This window comes from Corvus kubaryi, unplaced genomic scaffold (assembly GCF_017639235.1).
Source record: "Corvus kubaryi isolate FWS band 111438036 unplaced genomic scaffold, C.kubaryi_AGA036_p1.0 129, whole genome shotgun sequence".
Lineage (NCBI taxonomy): Eukaryota > Metazoa > Chordata > Aves > Passeriformes > Corvidae > Corvus > Corvus kubaryi.
Genome location: NW_024580664.1, coordinates 2631840 through 2649418, shown reverse-complemented (window position 1 = coordinate 2649418; position 17579 = coordinate 2631840). Strand labels below are relative to the sequence as shown.

Here is a 17579-nt window from a genome sequence, read left to right as displayed (position 1 = left end):
CAGAGGACAATCAGACTAATGGAGTGGGATATATTGTGTTTCTCATCTTTGATGTGTGATTTGAGATAGAATTTAGAAATATTTTTTTCTGCTTAAATTAATGGTATACCAAAAACATTTGTATTAAGGAGTGAGCACAAGAGTCAGGAGGTAAATGATCCTCAGATGTTACACAACTTGAGTTAGTGCCTGTCTGTATGGTGCCTTTGTTTCTCTTATAGTTTCCATCAGCTTGTGTTCATCTTTAGAACTGCTCTGTTTCTCTACTTTTCCCTCTTACTTTTCTTTCCCTTTTGTATTCTCTTCCTTGCAGCAGACTCCATGCATTTCCTTATTCTATTGGCTAAAATAATCTGCATTTAAGTGTTGGGGATTTAAAAACGATTTTACATGGACCTCATAGCAGTGCTTTAGAGTTAATGTTACCATCAGATTGATAATTGTGGTCAGCCATTGTCTCAAATAGTGTTATTCTGGTCAGGCAAAAATCCAGCCACTTCTGAAAAAAGCATTCCTAAAGACAGCATTTACTAACTGAGTATCAGGCAGGCTGCTCAAGCAAATGTGAAGCAGGCTAGAACAGCTATTCAGTATTCCAATTTAAATATGGACAAATAATTAAGATGTAAAAATTACTTTTTTTTAACTTGTAGCAATTTTTGTTGACATGAGATTTTAAAAGTCATTCATTACTGGGATAACTTTCCTTCTTCTTCTGAAGGAAAGAAATTAATTTCTCCTGAATTCAATAAAAGTTTAAAAGTTGCCGCTGCAATTCAGTTGGGGTGGACTATCCTGTGTAGCAAAATAAGATAAATATATGGGAACTGAACACTCTTCCTATTTCTGTCTGTCACAGAAAATTAGGATACTGGTTTAAGCAAAAATCAGCATTTTTCCCTTTTCACTCAGATCAATATGTAAGTCACAGTGTTCATAAGAGAATGACTATTCCTGATACTTTTCATCCCTTCCAGACTATGAAGCAAAGTAATACAAGTCATTTTAAAATACATATTTTGCCTAAAAAATAATGTAGCACATTTATTATTGATAAATATCATGCAAAAATTGAAACCTCATATTTTGATTTATTTAGTATTTTTTTTTCTGCAAAAACCTTGAACTCATCCAGGCAAATGTTAGTTTTTATTCTTTGTGGAATATCCTAAACCTAATGATATTACTGCAAATTTTAAAGTAAAATGAAGTAGAAATTGCCAGTTTCTTGAAAATAAAGACAATCAATATTTTCAACATATATTAATATGTTCACTCAATTTTAAAGTATGATTGCATATAGCTTATTATGCACCCTCCTTAGAAAGTATTCTTTTCATACAGCAGTTTAACAGTTGAGTAGGTACTTTGTATTAAAATACCAGTTTATACTTTGGAATTTGTGAATGGCAAACTCCTAAGGTCATAAGGTAAAAAGTTTCTTTACAATATATGACTGTGTTTAATTTGAAAGTATTGTGTCGTTATGCACAGAGGCCTTCTTCAATGCATTTATCACCAAGGGAGGAAGAAGATGATGATGGAGGTGAAAATACTTGTGGACCCTCAGGTTTATGGGAGGCACTGACACCTTGCAATGGATGCAGGAACCTCGGATTTCCCATGCTTGCACAGGTATGTGATTCCCTTTTCATCATAAAACTTAGTAACTATGGAAGAGCTGCTTAATCTCTGCCATAACCCTTAGAGTTATTTATAGTCTTGCCTGATTCCCTTCAAAAGTGGTACTTTCACTCTTCATTTTAATGTCAAAATCTGGTTCCAGAATTAAATGTTGAGGTTTGGTCATCCTGCTATAATACTTATCCACATGAGTTTAATATGGAGACTAATGTTTACTACCCCTATTTTAGACAGATAGTTGCTGTGTTGGATATCTTCCTTTTCCATCTGGAAAGAAATTTTGAAGTCACATAGTCTCCTTTGAGATAAGTACTCTATTTTTGACCAGCTTCTAATTAGTATAATGACATCTCAGCTACTTTCTTTATAGAATTAATTGAGGACATCATGCATAACTCAACTGATGTAAGAAGCCTAAGACTTCTCTTTGAAGATTATGTAAGTTAAAGAAAAGATCCCCAAACATTTTCAAATGCTCATGATAATACAGAAGAGAATAAATAGAAGTGGGTCTAGGTCCCAGCAATTCTCAGAGAAGACCAGTCTGCAGTATCTACCAAAGCATTTCAGCAGCTGTGTCCTGAACAAGTGATATTGTATTGCTACAGAACAGGATGATGCTTATTGCTGCTTCTGGGTCTCCCTTGTTCTCTCCCCACACTATAAATTAGCACTCTCGTTTCTGCAACATTTTTCCTGCGCTTTTTCTTTTGTAGCATTGAATGAAGACCTGCCAAATTTCTGTTTAGAAATGTCTGGTTCTTTCAGTTGCATCCTTACTTGGCACTGCATTTAAATAGCTTTGTCAGATTCTTGTGTACCACATTGGAATTACATATCCTGTCTCACCACACTTCATACACTGTTGCTTTCATACCGTGACTGTACGTTTTATTCCCTTTAAGTCTCGTGGGACTTGCACCTGTTTGAAGTCAATGCTAAAGCCTTCCCTGCAGTCAATGGAAACAGGATACGGCAGCTAATGTGCTTGAATGACAATAAGCACTGCCCTGTTTCTTGATAAGGAGCCTTTATATTCCTTTCCCCTTTCAGCAGCTGTTTCCTACTTCATATTATCCATCATTTTAGACATTTGGCAAAGTGCAGAGTTGTCGGAATTATCCTGATTTGCAATAGGAGTACTATAGTTACTAATTCCTCATTTTTAAGCATTTGTTTCAAAACCTATTTCTTAAATGGAACTTTCCATATTTAAATGTAACTTATGGTTGAATTATTCTTAAACTTCCCTATGATGAACATACATGCAATTTTTATTTCCTAATTTTAGAAAATGTTTTTGTTTTCCTTGTTTCTTTTTTTATGTAAGGTATACATAAAGGGTGCTATAAAATTGAGGCATGCCTTTGAAAAATGGGATCAAGTTTGGTTAGTTGGTTGGTATGTCTTTCCTATTTATAAAGAGAAATTCATTTCAACAACGATGTAAGTTTTAAGACAGTGATTCATGAATTAGTTTTATTTATTGTACCTGAATTTTAAGCTCAGACTTGCAATACCTCATCCTTCTTGCTCTGAGAACAATAAGATTTTTAATTATGAGTACAAAAAAGAGTATAGTTATTATGCTTTCATTCATGATATGACAGATTGCCTTTCTAGATTGTTTTTATCCATAAAAATTGAAGGCAGAGATAGTTTTAGTCTTTTGTTGATTTCTTTCTATGGGAGAAAGGAAAGAAATTAGATAGTGAAAAATCTCCAAACTAAAACACAGTGACTTTGGTTTTTATAAATTGTTGCCGTCACCTTATGCAGTCTTTCAAGATGTTAGCTAATCTGTTGGATCTTTCACATTTACTTCAGAATGCAGTAGAGAACATCTTGTTCTAAGGGATTGAAAACACAAAGTATATATGTAAATTTTTGAATTAAGAACAGTATCTTGAATTGGTCTAACAAATTATATATTATGTGCAACAGCATGTTTTAGGTAGAAGTGCAAAAATAGTTTCTGATACTCATGTCAGTGCATTAACATATCAGAAAGTACAGACTTCATAATGAAGAAGCAGTGAGAGAAGGTATTTGACATGGTGTCTTAGAATCCATACTCTCCTAAAGGTCCAAAAATAGAGAAAAGGGTCTATCAATTACTTTTAAAGACAAACAAGAAGTTCATTTTTACACTTCTCCTTTATTTAAAAATAGATTTTACAATCATATAAATATATTGTGTTTGCACATCAAAGGTGAACAAACATAAAGATTGATTCGTGCTTTATATACACAGTCAGAGGCACAATGATAACATGAAACTGAGTTTTAGGTGAGATTATGAAAATGTCCATCTGTGACCTAGTGAGCTAACAGTTTTCAATATGCCAAAGGAGAGGGCAGTAATCTCCTTGATAAACTTGGTTTCTTTTTTGCTGTTAGGGAAAAAAGCTTGTCTGGAGGTACTTCTGGCATGCAGTATGTCATTGCTGTCTGTACTGTGCCGGTAAGTGTCATTTCAGAAGGGTCTATTACAGAAAGTTCTGTGTAAATTTAAGACCTAGCATAGCAGTAATATAGGTATTCTCAGGACAAGCAACTCTCTTTTACAATCTCAAAATTGGTGAAGTGCTGGAAGAGCTTTATGGAAAAATCTTTGTGTCTTGTTAAAATTTCAGGGGTTTAGGATATGCAGCTGGATTTTTGGAGGCTGAAATTTCGATCTGTCTTCTTATTTTAGCAGAGAGTGTATTCCACATATAGATTATGATTTAAGGTTAATTTGCGGCTGTTGCTTTGTTCTGGAGCTCATCTGTGGTTTAGGGCAGAAATTCCATCCTTGCTAAAACTGATGCATGTTTTTGTGAACCTCAGATGGTTCTCTGCCCATCTCTCCAACCAGCCGAGGTCCCTCCGAAGGGCTGCACAGCGCTCCGGGGTATTGGCCGCTCCTCCAGCTTTGTGTCATCAGTGAACGTGCTGAGGAGGCGTCTGCCCCTTCATCCAAGTCATTGATGAACATGAATGATGAAGAGTGGTGTGCATGTCAGTCCATCATTCCTTCTCTCATTCCTTTTGGGGAAGACAGAACGGTAACTTCTGGAATCTCATTATACTTTAATGTGAAATAGGCATGAAGCAGCTTTGGCCTGGATGTGAAGGGACTGGAATATTTCAGCCATTTCTCTCAAATAAGTCTCCTTATGGCAGAAATGTTGAAGATAAAATAAGAGATAACTCCTTTCTCTCCTACTTTGCCTGAACATATATTTTGGTAAAGTGGTGGAAAGCATTTTGAACAAACATAATTTTGGTTGAGGGTGTTTGTTTACTTTATCAATTGGCAAGGTAAGGAAGGAGAGGGAATGTAGTAAAAAAATGCAGAACACTCTTGTTTTCCAGTAATAAAATTGTTTCTTGTTCTTAATAATCAATTTGGTGGTGCAGGTTAATTTACTGTTTAGCTCCTAATAGATTTATTTTACCAAGTTTATCAGGACCCACATACATATTCATATTTTCTTGAGAATAAAGCAGCACAGTCTGAATGTATGTATATCATTCCATTTTCTTTTTCATGGATAGCGTAGCTTGAATATTCCTCTGCTAAGGGGCAAACAGGGCCTGATGTACAGAGATAAACAGAGGGCAGTCTACAGTAAAAGAGAGACGAGTGCTGCAGAGTTCTACATGATCCCTCCAGTATTATCAGTTTAAAGTAAGCAGTTCACATACCTTAATCTTGAACAGGCATGCCTGCATATTTTTCTAATTATGATATAAAGTAAGTGTGAAATAAGGCAGGTTAACCTCTGTCCTGTTTAGGATGCTGCTGGGTCAGCTTGACTGGACTCTGTCTTGAACTGTGTTGTATACATAACTTAAAAATCCTGGCAGTTTTTCCCTGTGTTTGACATGGTGACAACCAGGAGCACCTCATTTGTCTAACTGTTACAAAATGGAAATAATGTCTGTAAAGAGAGCAGTGCAGTTGCTATGGGAAAATTGAACTTTGATTCAAAAGCCCTAAGTATAAATCTTCATGTTGCCAGTTGCTGGGAAGCATGCCTCTTCAAAAAATATATGGAAAACTTACTTAAACATATAAATGCTATGTTTCTAGCTTAGTGTCAAATTTTCATCTTCTAAGAGGAAATTAACTTCTGGGAGACCTTGACATTTTCTTTTAAGACTGATCAAAATTCTGCTTATATAACTCTAGGATTCTTAGGGTCAGGAACTCCAGCAACTTTGTTATGGATTCTCCTGTGGAAGAGACTATCCCCACAAAATGCCTTTTTATTTAGAGGGAGGGAAGAAAAAGTGGAGTCCTAACTACATTTTTAGGAGATGAGCTGTATATAATACTGTTTCTTTATCAATACAGGCTATGGTAGGAATATTTAAAGTTTAGAGTTTGATGCATCAGTTATTAGGTTATGCATTTCATGTCTGCCTTCCAGAAGGTCATTTTGTCTGTAATTTTGTACATTTTTTTGTAAATTTTAAAAAGTAATTTTTAATGGGAAGAAGTTTTGTATACTGTTTGTATTGTAGAAGCTAGTTAAGGCTGTTCTGTAGAAAGCCTGACATTGGAAATTATTATGTTGCAATTATGTTTACATTTTCAAAGTCACTTCTGGACACATGAGAGATAAAGGGGGTAATTAAGTAAGGAGCTAACTCAATTTTCACATAGAGATCAAGTCTATTCCTAAAAACCCCTCTGTACTGACACTCTCTGGAGAGATGCAGCATGACTCTATAATGTCTCTTTTTGAAAAATTTTATTATTGGAAATTTTATACGGTATTATTTGTTTTCATTTTAACAGACTCTTTCAGTTTGAACTCCTTCTATTTTCAGTTGCCTCAAAAAATTGTCTTACATTTTAAGCTCAGTGCGAATGTTATAGTCATTTTTTGAACTGCCAAGGTGCAGGGGAAGTAGCATAAAAGAGGAAGTATTTTTTAATAAAAACAGAAAAGCAAACATGTTTTTAATTAAACGATAATGGCTAAAATTTTCAGCTTGGTTTTTCAATCCATTAATAACTTTACCTTTCAGTGCATTCAGTGGAAGCACATTTCAAACTAGACTAGTAAAGAAGCAGATTTGGATGATCTTACTTGGTGTTGAAGTTCTCCAAAATTAGAAACAGAAAGTCTTGTGGCATTATTTAATTTCTGTGTTACAGGGGAGGAAACCGGTGATCTTGTTTCGTGGTGATACAGGCATAGTAGAGAAAGCTTTGGCCTAAAATATGCCTGAGTTAGGATAGCCAGAGTAAGATTGTTATATTATCTATAATATTTTCCTATAGTTTCTAACCTTCAGTGAAATACAGTTTTTTCTTCCTAATTTAGTGGATTAAACTATGAGTTTACTTAAATGGGAGTAACATGGAAAGCTCTACTACCCATAAAAAATATTTCTGTTTAAGTCTTGATTTGCAGTGTTGTCTCTTTTGCAGTAAGCTTAAGTCTTATTAGTAATTTCAGGAACACACCACCTACACACTGAAGCAGCTACTGAAAAGTGCAATATGTATTCTGCCTAGAAAGAATCAGCAGGTGATGATTATACCCTGCCGAACAGTGATAGAAAATAAGTATATTGAAAAAATTGTGGCTTATTTTAGTGCTATGCTACATTTTCTGATGGTGTTTTAAGGAATGAAGCTGAACGTTTTGTTCTTGCATATGGTATGTATTACATATGTAGCTGCTTAATTTCCAGTGTAAATTTGCAGTTGCCCATGGACTGCAGGTGTCTTGTGGCAAGTGGATTTTTACTGTGCTAGTTGTGTAATCCAGACACCACTGCACAGGTATGTAATATGACCAGAGAAGCTGTAATCTCTTTATCCTTGTGTATTTTCAGAATTGACTAGTCAAGCTTCAGGGTAATCTAATGGTTAAATTAGCTCTGCTTCAACTGCAAGTTTGGATGGGATGACTTCCAGAGATCTCTTTCATATTGTTGTTAACATCTATGTTCTATAATTCTCTGTAAGGCTGTGTGACCTCAGATGAGCTTATTGCTTTGAAAGTTTAGCACTGACTCTGCAGTTTGCAAATGACTGTTTGTGAAAGTATGGCTATCCCTGTCCAGCACTGTATAAATCTGGTCACTGCTGGGATGTGTTGTCTCTTGGTGTGATCATGAAACAGCAAAATTAAATGGGATGAGAGAGAATGGAGAGGTGTCAAATTGTGCTGAAATTGTTGACCTATGTCAGAAATAATCTGAAATATTGTTGACTGTAGTTTAAAACAGGAAATTTAATTCCTATTAATGGTATTCAAATTCATGTAGAAATTAATGTTGAATTGAACACTGTCACATACCTAACTGAAACATGTCACAATGGTAATCTGGGAAAATCTTACATAGTATAAGTATATTACATTTTGTTGTTTTGTGGTTTGCAGTTTAGTGGTAACCAGAAGACACGCCTATGGAATGTTTGTGCTTTTGGTGCTGCCTGTCAGATTATGGAAAAGTGAAAAAAAATGTTTGAATTGCACAGTAAATAGGTAGTAATAACATATAGCAATTAGTTTTGTACATGAAAGAAGTTCAACTTAGTGTTAAAAACTTCATGTTTGAACTTCAGCTGCTTCGTAACAGAAATATTAAAGCACTATATTGAACTTAAAAATTTATGCAGAAGTTCCTGGTTGATCTGACCAAATTGGGCCACTGTTCAGTATTACATTTCGTGGGAAAAAAGCCATCATAGATACATCGTATTTGTTGTTCTTACCGTAGTAACAGGAGGAAAAGAGTTTATGGACAGAAGTGCTGGTATTGAGCTATCTGGAGTTAAGATATCAGTTGAATGGGGGTATCTGGACATGTTGATTACTAAATGGATTTGCTACACTGATTATCCATGAGGTCAAGCTTTGTGTCAGGTTGTATTTCTGTGAAGGGCTATTTAAAGGCACTTGGCAATTTTGGACTTATTTTGAGCCTAAAAATCTATTTTCTATTTTGTTTGATTTATTTTTAATCATGTTAAAAATCTATCTGAGAACCCAGCTAATACTGGAACCTGTGAGGGATTTTTTTTTTTACTTCAGTTTTTATAATACAGGAGATAGTGCCTTCATAGAGTAAGTCTATGAGACGTCTGTACAATTTACAGACCCAATTTCTTTCTGAAGAAAAGACCTGACTGAAATCTGGACTTTTAAAAAGAACAGCTCTGTGGTCTGTAACTGTGAATCCTCTCTTGCTGTGCAAAAGGAATTGCATGCCTTTGGTTTAAAGTCATGTCTAGCGCTTGTATTTTACTGAAAACTTTTAATACTGGTATCCATTATGTATGCTGAGTCTGAAAATGAGATAGATCCTGAATCAACAACTTTCTTAAGCATTAATGTGCTCAGTCTCACTTGGGTTTCGATACAAATGGAACTTTATAAAGAGATACCTTATATTTTCACCAAAATTCAAAACTGGTCTAAGACTTAACAGTTTCTTAAAATCCCAAACTGATTGTTATGATTGTTTTTCACTGCTAGCAACTTGTAATTAATAAGAACTCATGAACTGGATGTAAAATAAAATGAAACTGAAGTCGGGGGAGTCCATGTATGAGATATCAAAGGGAAATATGTAAGACTACACTGTCTCATGTTTTCATGAAAAGGTATTTTGGATTTGTTTTTGATAGCAGATGTCATCTACCAATTATAGTGAAATACTTCTTTGTACTTTAAGGTCTCTCAGAAAGGCAATTCACCTAGGAAATGGGAATCTCACGTTTTATGTTCTTCTATCTGGAATGGTGTTAAAACTATACATTGCTGTAGAATGCAGATGCTCTTTTCACTTTCCAGAAGCAATAAGCAGTTTCATTTCATAAAATCTACTATAATAGAAAGAAGTAACATTAATGCTCCTAATAGTATGGAGAATAGTTGTGTTCCTTTGGCGAAAGGGAGAGATAGCTTTTTAAAAAAAAAGTTATAAATATGTCTCTGTATAACCTGAATAGTCCACCAGGCATTTTGCAGATTTTCAAGATAAAAGATGCAAATGTGAAGACATAGAAGTTAAATAATGAATTGACAGTATCAAGCCAACTATATTATTTTTGGAGGTGCTATAATTTTTTAGCATCCTAGTTTTTGTTTCACAATATTTTATACTGTGAAAAAGAAGAGAGAAAATAAAATCTTTAGGCAATGTTCAGTCCTATTTATATCTACCTAATTTTGAATTTAACAAAATTGAGTCTGTAACTCTGAGACAATGTTTTAGCCTAATGATCTAAGTACTTACAAATCACTAGGTTTGTCCCTAATTAGCTTTTATGATTAGCAGATACTACATACACATAGCAGTTCTATATACACATAAAGCTTTCTTTAGTACACTATTGTAATCTGTTTGTATGTGGACAGGTGATTAAATTCTGTCTTATTCAGGCTGGTTTTATAGAGTTAGTGGTTTTGCATTGTGAAAAACAAATATCAACAGCAGAAAGTTCCTTCAGAAACCCATCTGGATGCTTTTGCTCCTTGTATCATTGGGAAAGTGTCCACATCTCTGAAGGTGTTTGACTGATTGCTCTTTTCTGTTGAACAGGAAGCCACTGCGAACCAGCCAGTGTGAGACATGAAGTAGATGGATGTGTTTGACTACATGCCTAGTTTTTGAGCTAAATTTGTGTGCAAATTAAACACCAGGGCACTTAGAAAGGGTACACAGCTGACAAAGCAGAAGGCTTTCCTTTGCTCCTTTCTACCCACTTCCAAAGTGGGCAGACTGAGTGTATCTTTTCTTTGTCTTTTTGAATTCAATAATGTTCTATTGTAAGGTTCATGAACAATTTTTGAGCTGCCTCTTAAGGGATAGCAATCTTAGCATCTTTCTCCCAGACAGTTATTTCTCATCAGGACTGTAAGATCAAAGAACAACTGCACACACTCCACAGTTTGGATTTTTAGTGGCTAGAATCTCATTTTTGACCCAGAAAGAAAGATCCACTGCCAAGGGTTTCCTGTTGTCTGGCTTTAGTGGTTTCATGTTATGTCCAGGCATTCAAACTAGCAAATTTCTTTTATTTACCAACACTGTTTTCTCATCATGAAATTATGAAAGGATCTTGAGTTTGCAAATTACTTGAATGTTTGTTAACTTTTAGCATTTACATTGCTATTTTGAAGATGAGTTATTAATTTGATGAAATGTAAGAAAATAATTGAATCAGAACTGAGAGCAATAGAATCATTAGGGAAATGATTTTTTGTGTGAAAAATTTTTACCATCTTGGTTTTGGGAAGCACTGGCATAGTAGTTTGTTTGCATATGAAAGAGGGTTGCACAGCATTAACAGAGAATACCTGTGGTAAAAGTATTCCATACAGCTAGTGTGACTGCAAACCTGGAGCAAGACCCCTTAGTTCTGGTAAAATAGACATATGATTCTGTGGTAGCTGTTCCAAAACTGGAATCTTGCAGTGAACCCATAGAAAATAAAAGTTCAAATTTTATTGAAAATGTGATTTAGGTTCCCTTATAATCCTTTCTAATTTCATTTTATGTAATCTTCACATTCTGTTTCCATTTTTTAATAGCTAGGGCTGAGAATTTGCAATGAGTAAGTAGATTATGATACCACAGAAATCATCATAGTAACAATTAAAGCAGTAGAGCTTTGACATAAACCAGTGGGATTTCTTGTTTAAAGAGCGGTACTGAAGGCGCATGTTTATTAGTGGAATGGTTTTCCTTCAGCAATGAGCAGTGAATTAAGTTCCTGTATTGTCCTTATATTTCCATCTTAGCTACGGAAGTTCAACATGGCCACATTAGCTCTCATAAAATTCCCAAGAAAATAGGCACCATGGTGAGATAGCACAGAACAATGGAGCTCCTTGTATCCATAAAACTAAACATCCATTTTATGAATGTTAGTGGGCTTTGGCACATTTTTAGCCAGGAAATAGCAGAGTTCATAGATTCCCATTCAGAACTACTGTTCTGAACTATGGTATGAGATAGAAAATTTCTTCTTTAAGATCATAGGGGATACAGGCAATATTCCCTTAACTCGTCTTTACTGCTAATGTGCATATGTCCTCTGTTGTCATGCAATAACTTGTTTTAGTGTTTCAAGCACCACTTCTAACTTAGTTTGAATTTACTTTCCTTCCAATTGTCTCTTACTGTTAGGCTTAATTTTCACATTGCTGAAATACCTGCAGACAAAGTTTATTTGGTAATATTTAATTAGGAAGTATTAGGTTTTACAAACTTTGCATGTTGCTGGGATCTTTAAAGAACAATTTCAAACTCTTTTTCTGTTAATTTTGTATTTCACTTTTCAGTTGTGTAACAAATAAAGGTATGTTTGTATGTAACAAACAAAATTTTTTCATTTTGATAATATGACTCTCCATAACTTCAGTATTTTAAAAAACATTTTCTTGTTCTTTCTGTTTTATTGTGGGAACATGTGTAGGAGAGGTTTCTTTACAGAGAGTCTTGGCTTATGCTGTTGCAATAATAACTTTTATACCAAATATACTTAATTTTTTGTTTCTTCAGTGTCAAAAACTTTCAAACATGGGAGATTGTCCTTCCTGAAATAGCAAATGTTTATTTGTCGCTTCTATCAAATTTATTGTATGTGTTATCAATTAATTGGTTTCTATTGTGCAAATTTGTCAGAGTATTTACTTGACTTCAGAACACAATGCATGGGCAGATATAGAATATTTTCAAGAAGGACACAGGTTATTTATAATAGATAATGGATTAACATATTTTGGTGTTAAATATCTCTTTTCAAAGAAAATTTCTCCCATAACGTCTCATTTTAGTGAAGTTATCTGCCCTCCAATCAAGTCAGTTTACAGCTCTAGGGTTACTGTTCACAGGGCTGTTGTGTTTTGCTTCGAGGTTTACTTAGGTGCTTTCAGTTCCTCTCTCTCCTTCACAGCAACACATACATTTTTCATTTACTGGCACAGTAATTGATAGAAATTAAGCTATAAAATGTGAGAAATGTGAGTCTCCTTAACATAGAGTAGCATTTTAATTGTTTTCTGCATTTGCTGTCAAATACTGACATCACTTTAAGGTTTCTCAATATCTAACATTTTCCATTGTTTCTGCCCTTATAATGTGAGGAATTATTCTTCATGTTTGCTGCTTCAGTTGGAACTGTGTGTGTATGTTTAAAACCTAGGCATTAGAGCATAAGCATCTTGCAGGGAAGTATTGTTTCCATGGAGCTTAGGTTTCAGCTAATTTTATCTTTTTTTAATATAATAGCCTTTATTGTAAAGAGTCATTTTCCCACAGCTTGATACTCCAACAAGACATGATTTTTTTAACATCTTTCATGAAAACAATAGAAAAAGGGAGGGTATTTAAACTGGAAATTGCTTTCTAGTTTATATTTTTTTGAGCTAAACTAAGAATCATTTATTAAAACAGTCATTATACTTTGCTACATTGCCATACACAACAGTTAGCATTTGCATAAACCAGATTATGTACACTTTTAGTATATTCTTTGTCACAGTGAGTTATTTATTAGAGGAAGCATCTGCTCTTTTTCATGGCCTTAGTGTTGAGTGCATGGGAAAGCATGTAACATGACTACAACAATCTAACTTCATTTGAAATGCTGAATATCTGCCAGTTAGAATTATGAAAACACTGCATAAAATATAGTGACATGTTCCTGCTGCTGAGGTTAGCACTGCATTCATTATGCTCACAATTTACCCATGTCTTCAGACATTTATAGTTTAGGCTATAGTAGTGATTTTTTGTGTTGTAAGGCATTGTAGGAATCTTTAGCTTTCAGTGATTCATGTCTGTAGAGTTTTTGTATGAACTTTTAAATTCTAAACAGGATATGTGAAAATATGCATAGGAAAAGGAGAAAATAAACCTACTTTTGGGGTGTTATATAAATTATATTCATTTTTTTCATATATGAAGTTTGAAAAAGCAAATCTAAATTTTGAATGGTTTCTGAAAAACTAAACATCATGTTTACATTTCTAACTAAATACACAGGACAACAACTCTAACATGCTTTTAAAAATGATGTTTTTCTCAGCTCTGTGGAAGGCTTACTGAAACTTACAAAGGCTGTTTCAGGTGCTGAAGGGAAATAATTATTTCAGTTAACTCTGTACATGTATCATTCCTACAACAGCAAACCCACAATTTCAGATGTTTGGTGAAAGGGTAAAAGAGCATATTATTTTAAAAATCTGTATTAGAAATACTTTCTGCAGACCAGAGAAGATTCTCCAGTGTCATTACCCTTAAATAAGATTATTGGTGATTTTCCAGATTCTGTAGTATATCAGGAACCTTATTGTATATTATATGACAAATTACACATTCAAAAGTTTCTAGCTGTCATAACAATGAACATTTATGATAGTTTGATTCATGACAAATTATTCTAATTACACGATATTATGAAACTTTCTTTGGTTAAATTATTAGTAAGAGATAAATGTGTTTTTACTAGCCATAAATTACAGTAATATTCCTGATATCTTCGACTGGAAAGGCAATCAAAATAAATATTTCACCATCTACTTGGGCTTTTGGGTTATTGTGACATAGGAAATACTTTCAGCTGGTTTTGCTTAGTACATTATTGTGGCAAACTTGCACAGCGGCCTTCAGGTTCAAGCGTTTCCCTTTCCCCCTTGCTGCATGTCAGAAAACTGTTCTGATTATCTCCCATCACTGGTCAGGACTTCTTTCTTGCTTGAATTCTTGATTCCTCTCAGCAACCTTCAGTTACTTATCATTAATATTTCAGTGTGAAGTGTCCCAACCCAACAAGGTTAAACATCAGTCTGTTTACAAATGTCAAGAAGTATGTTTGATGAAAATACATTCAGACTAGATGTAAGAAAGAAAATGTTTTACCATCAAGATGGTGAAACACTGGAATAGTTTTCCCAGGGAGGAGGTAGATGCCCCATCCCTGGAAACATTCAAGGTCAGGGGCTCTGAGAAACCTGGTCTAGATTAAGATACCCCTCTCCATAGCAGGGGTTTGGACTAGATGACCTTTAAAGGTGCTTCCTACCCAAACCATTCCCTAATTCTGTGATTCTATTACATAAATGGGATAAATTCATTGCTCACTCTCAGGATAATCATAAGCTTTGGGGTGATGGGGAATGTAAGATCAATAACTCTCCAAATTTTCATCAATAAAGTATCATTGTACTCTTCTAAGGAACAGCTGGGCAGAATTTATCATACTATGATGGAAGAAAAGCCACCTGGATTCTACATACTAGTCCTCTGGCCTGCAGCAAGCCAGGGGAGACAGCACAATACCCTGGTGGATCTCAAGGGGTATGTCAGAATTTAATAGCTGTTCTTCACTGTCTGTATAAATGAAAAAATATTTCTAAAGGTGGCAGATATATTGCATTTTTCCTTTCTGTATTTCCCAGATTATTTCTCCTGTAAGAGGAACGTAATGTGTGACCCTGGTGTGTTGTCCCATGTTCCAGGGAAGTAATAAAGCTTCAAGTGACCTGATTTGTATAGGAGAGGATATTGACAGAATGAAAAATTTTCTGTTAGGTACGAATTTCATCTTCTTGTCAGAGTGTCAGTTCAGATTAGGTGCCTTCTGAGCCTCTGTCGTTTTATTCATAGCTCATACAAACACAAATTTGCATATACTGCTTGTATTTCAGCCCTTAAGCATACATCATTCAGTTTGATTGTTAAAAGGAAGGCAAGAGTATATAGAAGGCAGAAGCAAGAGCAGCTAGAAACCTGGCAAAAATGTGGAAAAAAGGTCTAACTCAACATCAGTAGTTTTTGAAGATTTAGTCATGTTATGGCACATTGTTTCACAACTGTATATAACTCTTTGCAATGGCCATATAGATATTTAGAAGCAATTTCATTCCCACTGATAAACAAGCTCTTAGCCCTGTTCAGGTTTCAGATTGTGTGTCATAGGTATTATCCCATCAAGTATATGCTCAGAAGAGACCCAGCTGACTGCAGGCCTATGAATAAGGGCCACAGTGTGCCCTGTGTCCCTGGCATGTGCTCTGCAACTTCAATATCACATTACTGTTTCTTTCTACAAGACAAAAAATCTAATTTCTATTTATCAGTATGGGTGGCTGTTCTCTAGTGATTTCTCAGGGACTCAGTCACTCTCAATCTTTGTTGTTTTTTTTTTTTTACTTCTATTGTGAATGTATTTTTATCCTTTCCTTATTTTAATGTACTAGCAGCCCAGCACATGATTTTTATGAAGTTATTAATTTCAAATAAGGACTAATTCTGTCATGATGGTGGTGGTCAGTTGTATGTCTCATGTTCAGCAATTTGGAATGGTTAATAGAAATTTGAGATTGAATAATCTCTTTTTAAAACAAAAATTAGACTCAGATTATTTTGATTTCAGGACTAAAGATAAAGGAAAAGTATTTTTAGAAGGTTTTATTATGCAGTTGATAATAACTTGGACATGTAGAATTACTGTAGAGTTACTTGTTACTGCAGTTGGTGAAGAACTTTTAGAGAAAAACAGAATCACGTTGCTTCATGCCTGATACTTAAAGACAATCTTACGTCATCTGCTAACATCTAACTTGAAGTTAGTGAACTAGTTTAGATCTTAGAAATTTCTAGAAATGCTCATTACCAGCAAAATGGAGAACATATTGTAGCGACTAGAAGACTTCAGAATGCTTTTCTCCAGCAATGAGAAATTTTCTTTTTCCTTTTTGCTACATATGCACTTTTTAATTAAGGTTCATAATCTTTGCTTAATCAGTTCAATTTCAGGCTTTCTAAAGTCTTAACAATTCTTTTTTGACTCTAACTCATTTAACTTCTGCTGGACATACTATTATTATGTTTTATTTATTAGAGAGATATTTAGTAAGAATTTACTTGTCAGTAGTTTACATTCAAACCATTTTTTGAGTAACTCCATCATCTTTATTTATTCTTCTCTGACATTTATATTCATGCAATGTTAATTACAGAATGTTGAATTACATTCAGAAAATCAAATTCAATGTTAAGAGCAATTAGGAAGGGAGTAGAGTACAAAAGAGGGAACATCATTGTGTCAGTATGACTACTTGGTGAGCCCTCATCTTGAATGAGGAAATCTGTGAAAATGTCATCCCTGTCACATCACTGAAGACTGAGAGGATGAAGGGTGACAGGGATGGTGAAAATCTGGGAGCAGTTGGGTGAGTAGGGTTAGTATCTCACATTCCTTAAAGGAGAGAACATGGGAAGTGCATATGTCTGTGAAATCACAAGGAGAGGAAAAGTAAAGAGCAACCCTTCGTGGCCACCTAATGTATAAAGCAGCCATGTCAAACTTGGTGAGATAGCTAAAAACAAAATGGGGGGCATGCAAACTCTAAAAGGGGACATCTAAAGGCAACTTAGGAAGGTAATTCTAGAAAGTTGGATTGGTAGACATGCAAAACAAAGTCAGCACCTTTTGACTATGAAGTGTGAGACCCACAAAGTGTTGCAGGAGGAGAAACAGTTACTGTATGCTTGACCTGGTCTCATGTTGGCTTCACTGTTCTCTAGGTCAGCACTGTTGGCTACATTTACAGACAGAATATTGGGTGACACAAAGTGTGATCCAATGTCTATTCTAATGTTTTGTGTATCGATTTATAATGGTTTTTTTTTAATGTGGCTGAATTCAGGCACTGAACAGTTTCACTCTGGAGTTTGGTCACAATTTTAAGGCTGCAGTACTTCTTCATGGGCTTCTCTAGGCAGATTTACTATAATTAGGGTTTTGGCATTCTGTCTTAAATGCATGTTTCTAGAAGAGTACAAGGATTAAATTGAAGTCTCCTGTTTTATTAATTGCTCTGGTCAATAAATTTTTGCCTCTGCCTTTTTACATCAGACTTAAATGGACAGGGTAGAAATTCCTTTTTCTTCAAGGTTGGAAGGAT

General features: G+C 34.8%; 1 protein-coding gene across 9 annotated transcripts in view; it reads left to right on the top strand.

The window, feature by feature from the left end:
• The window catches only part of ANKS1B (ankyrin repeat and sterile alpha motif domain containing 1B), a 413072-nt gene that overhangs the window by 97928 nt on the left and 297565 nt on the right, over positions 1-17579 (top strand). For all 9 annotated transcript variants that reach the window (XM_042026379.1, XM_042026406.1, XM_042026397.1 and 6 more), the window contains one exon: positions 1495-1635. In XM_042026379.1, coding sequence (XP_041882313.1) covers positions 1495-1635 — 141 coding nt within the window. The remainder of the gene's footprint in view (positions 1-1494; positions 1636-17579) is intronic.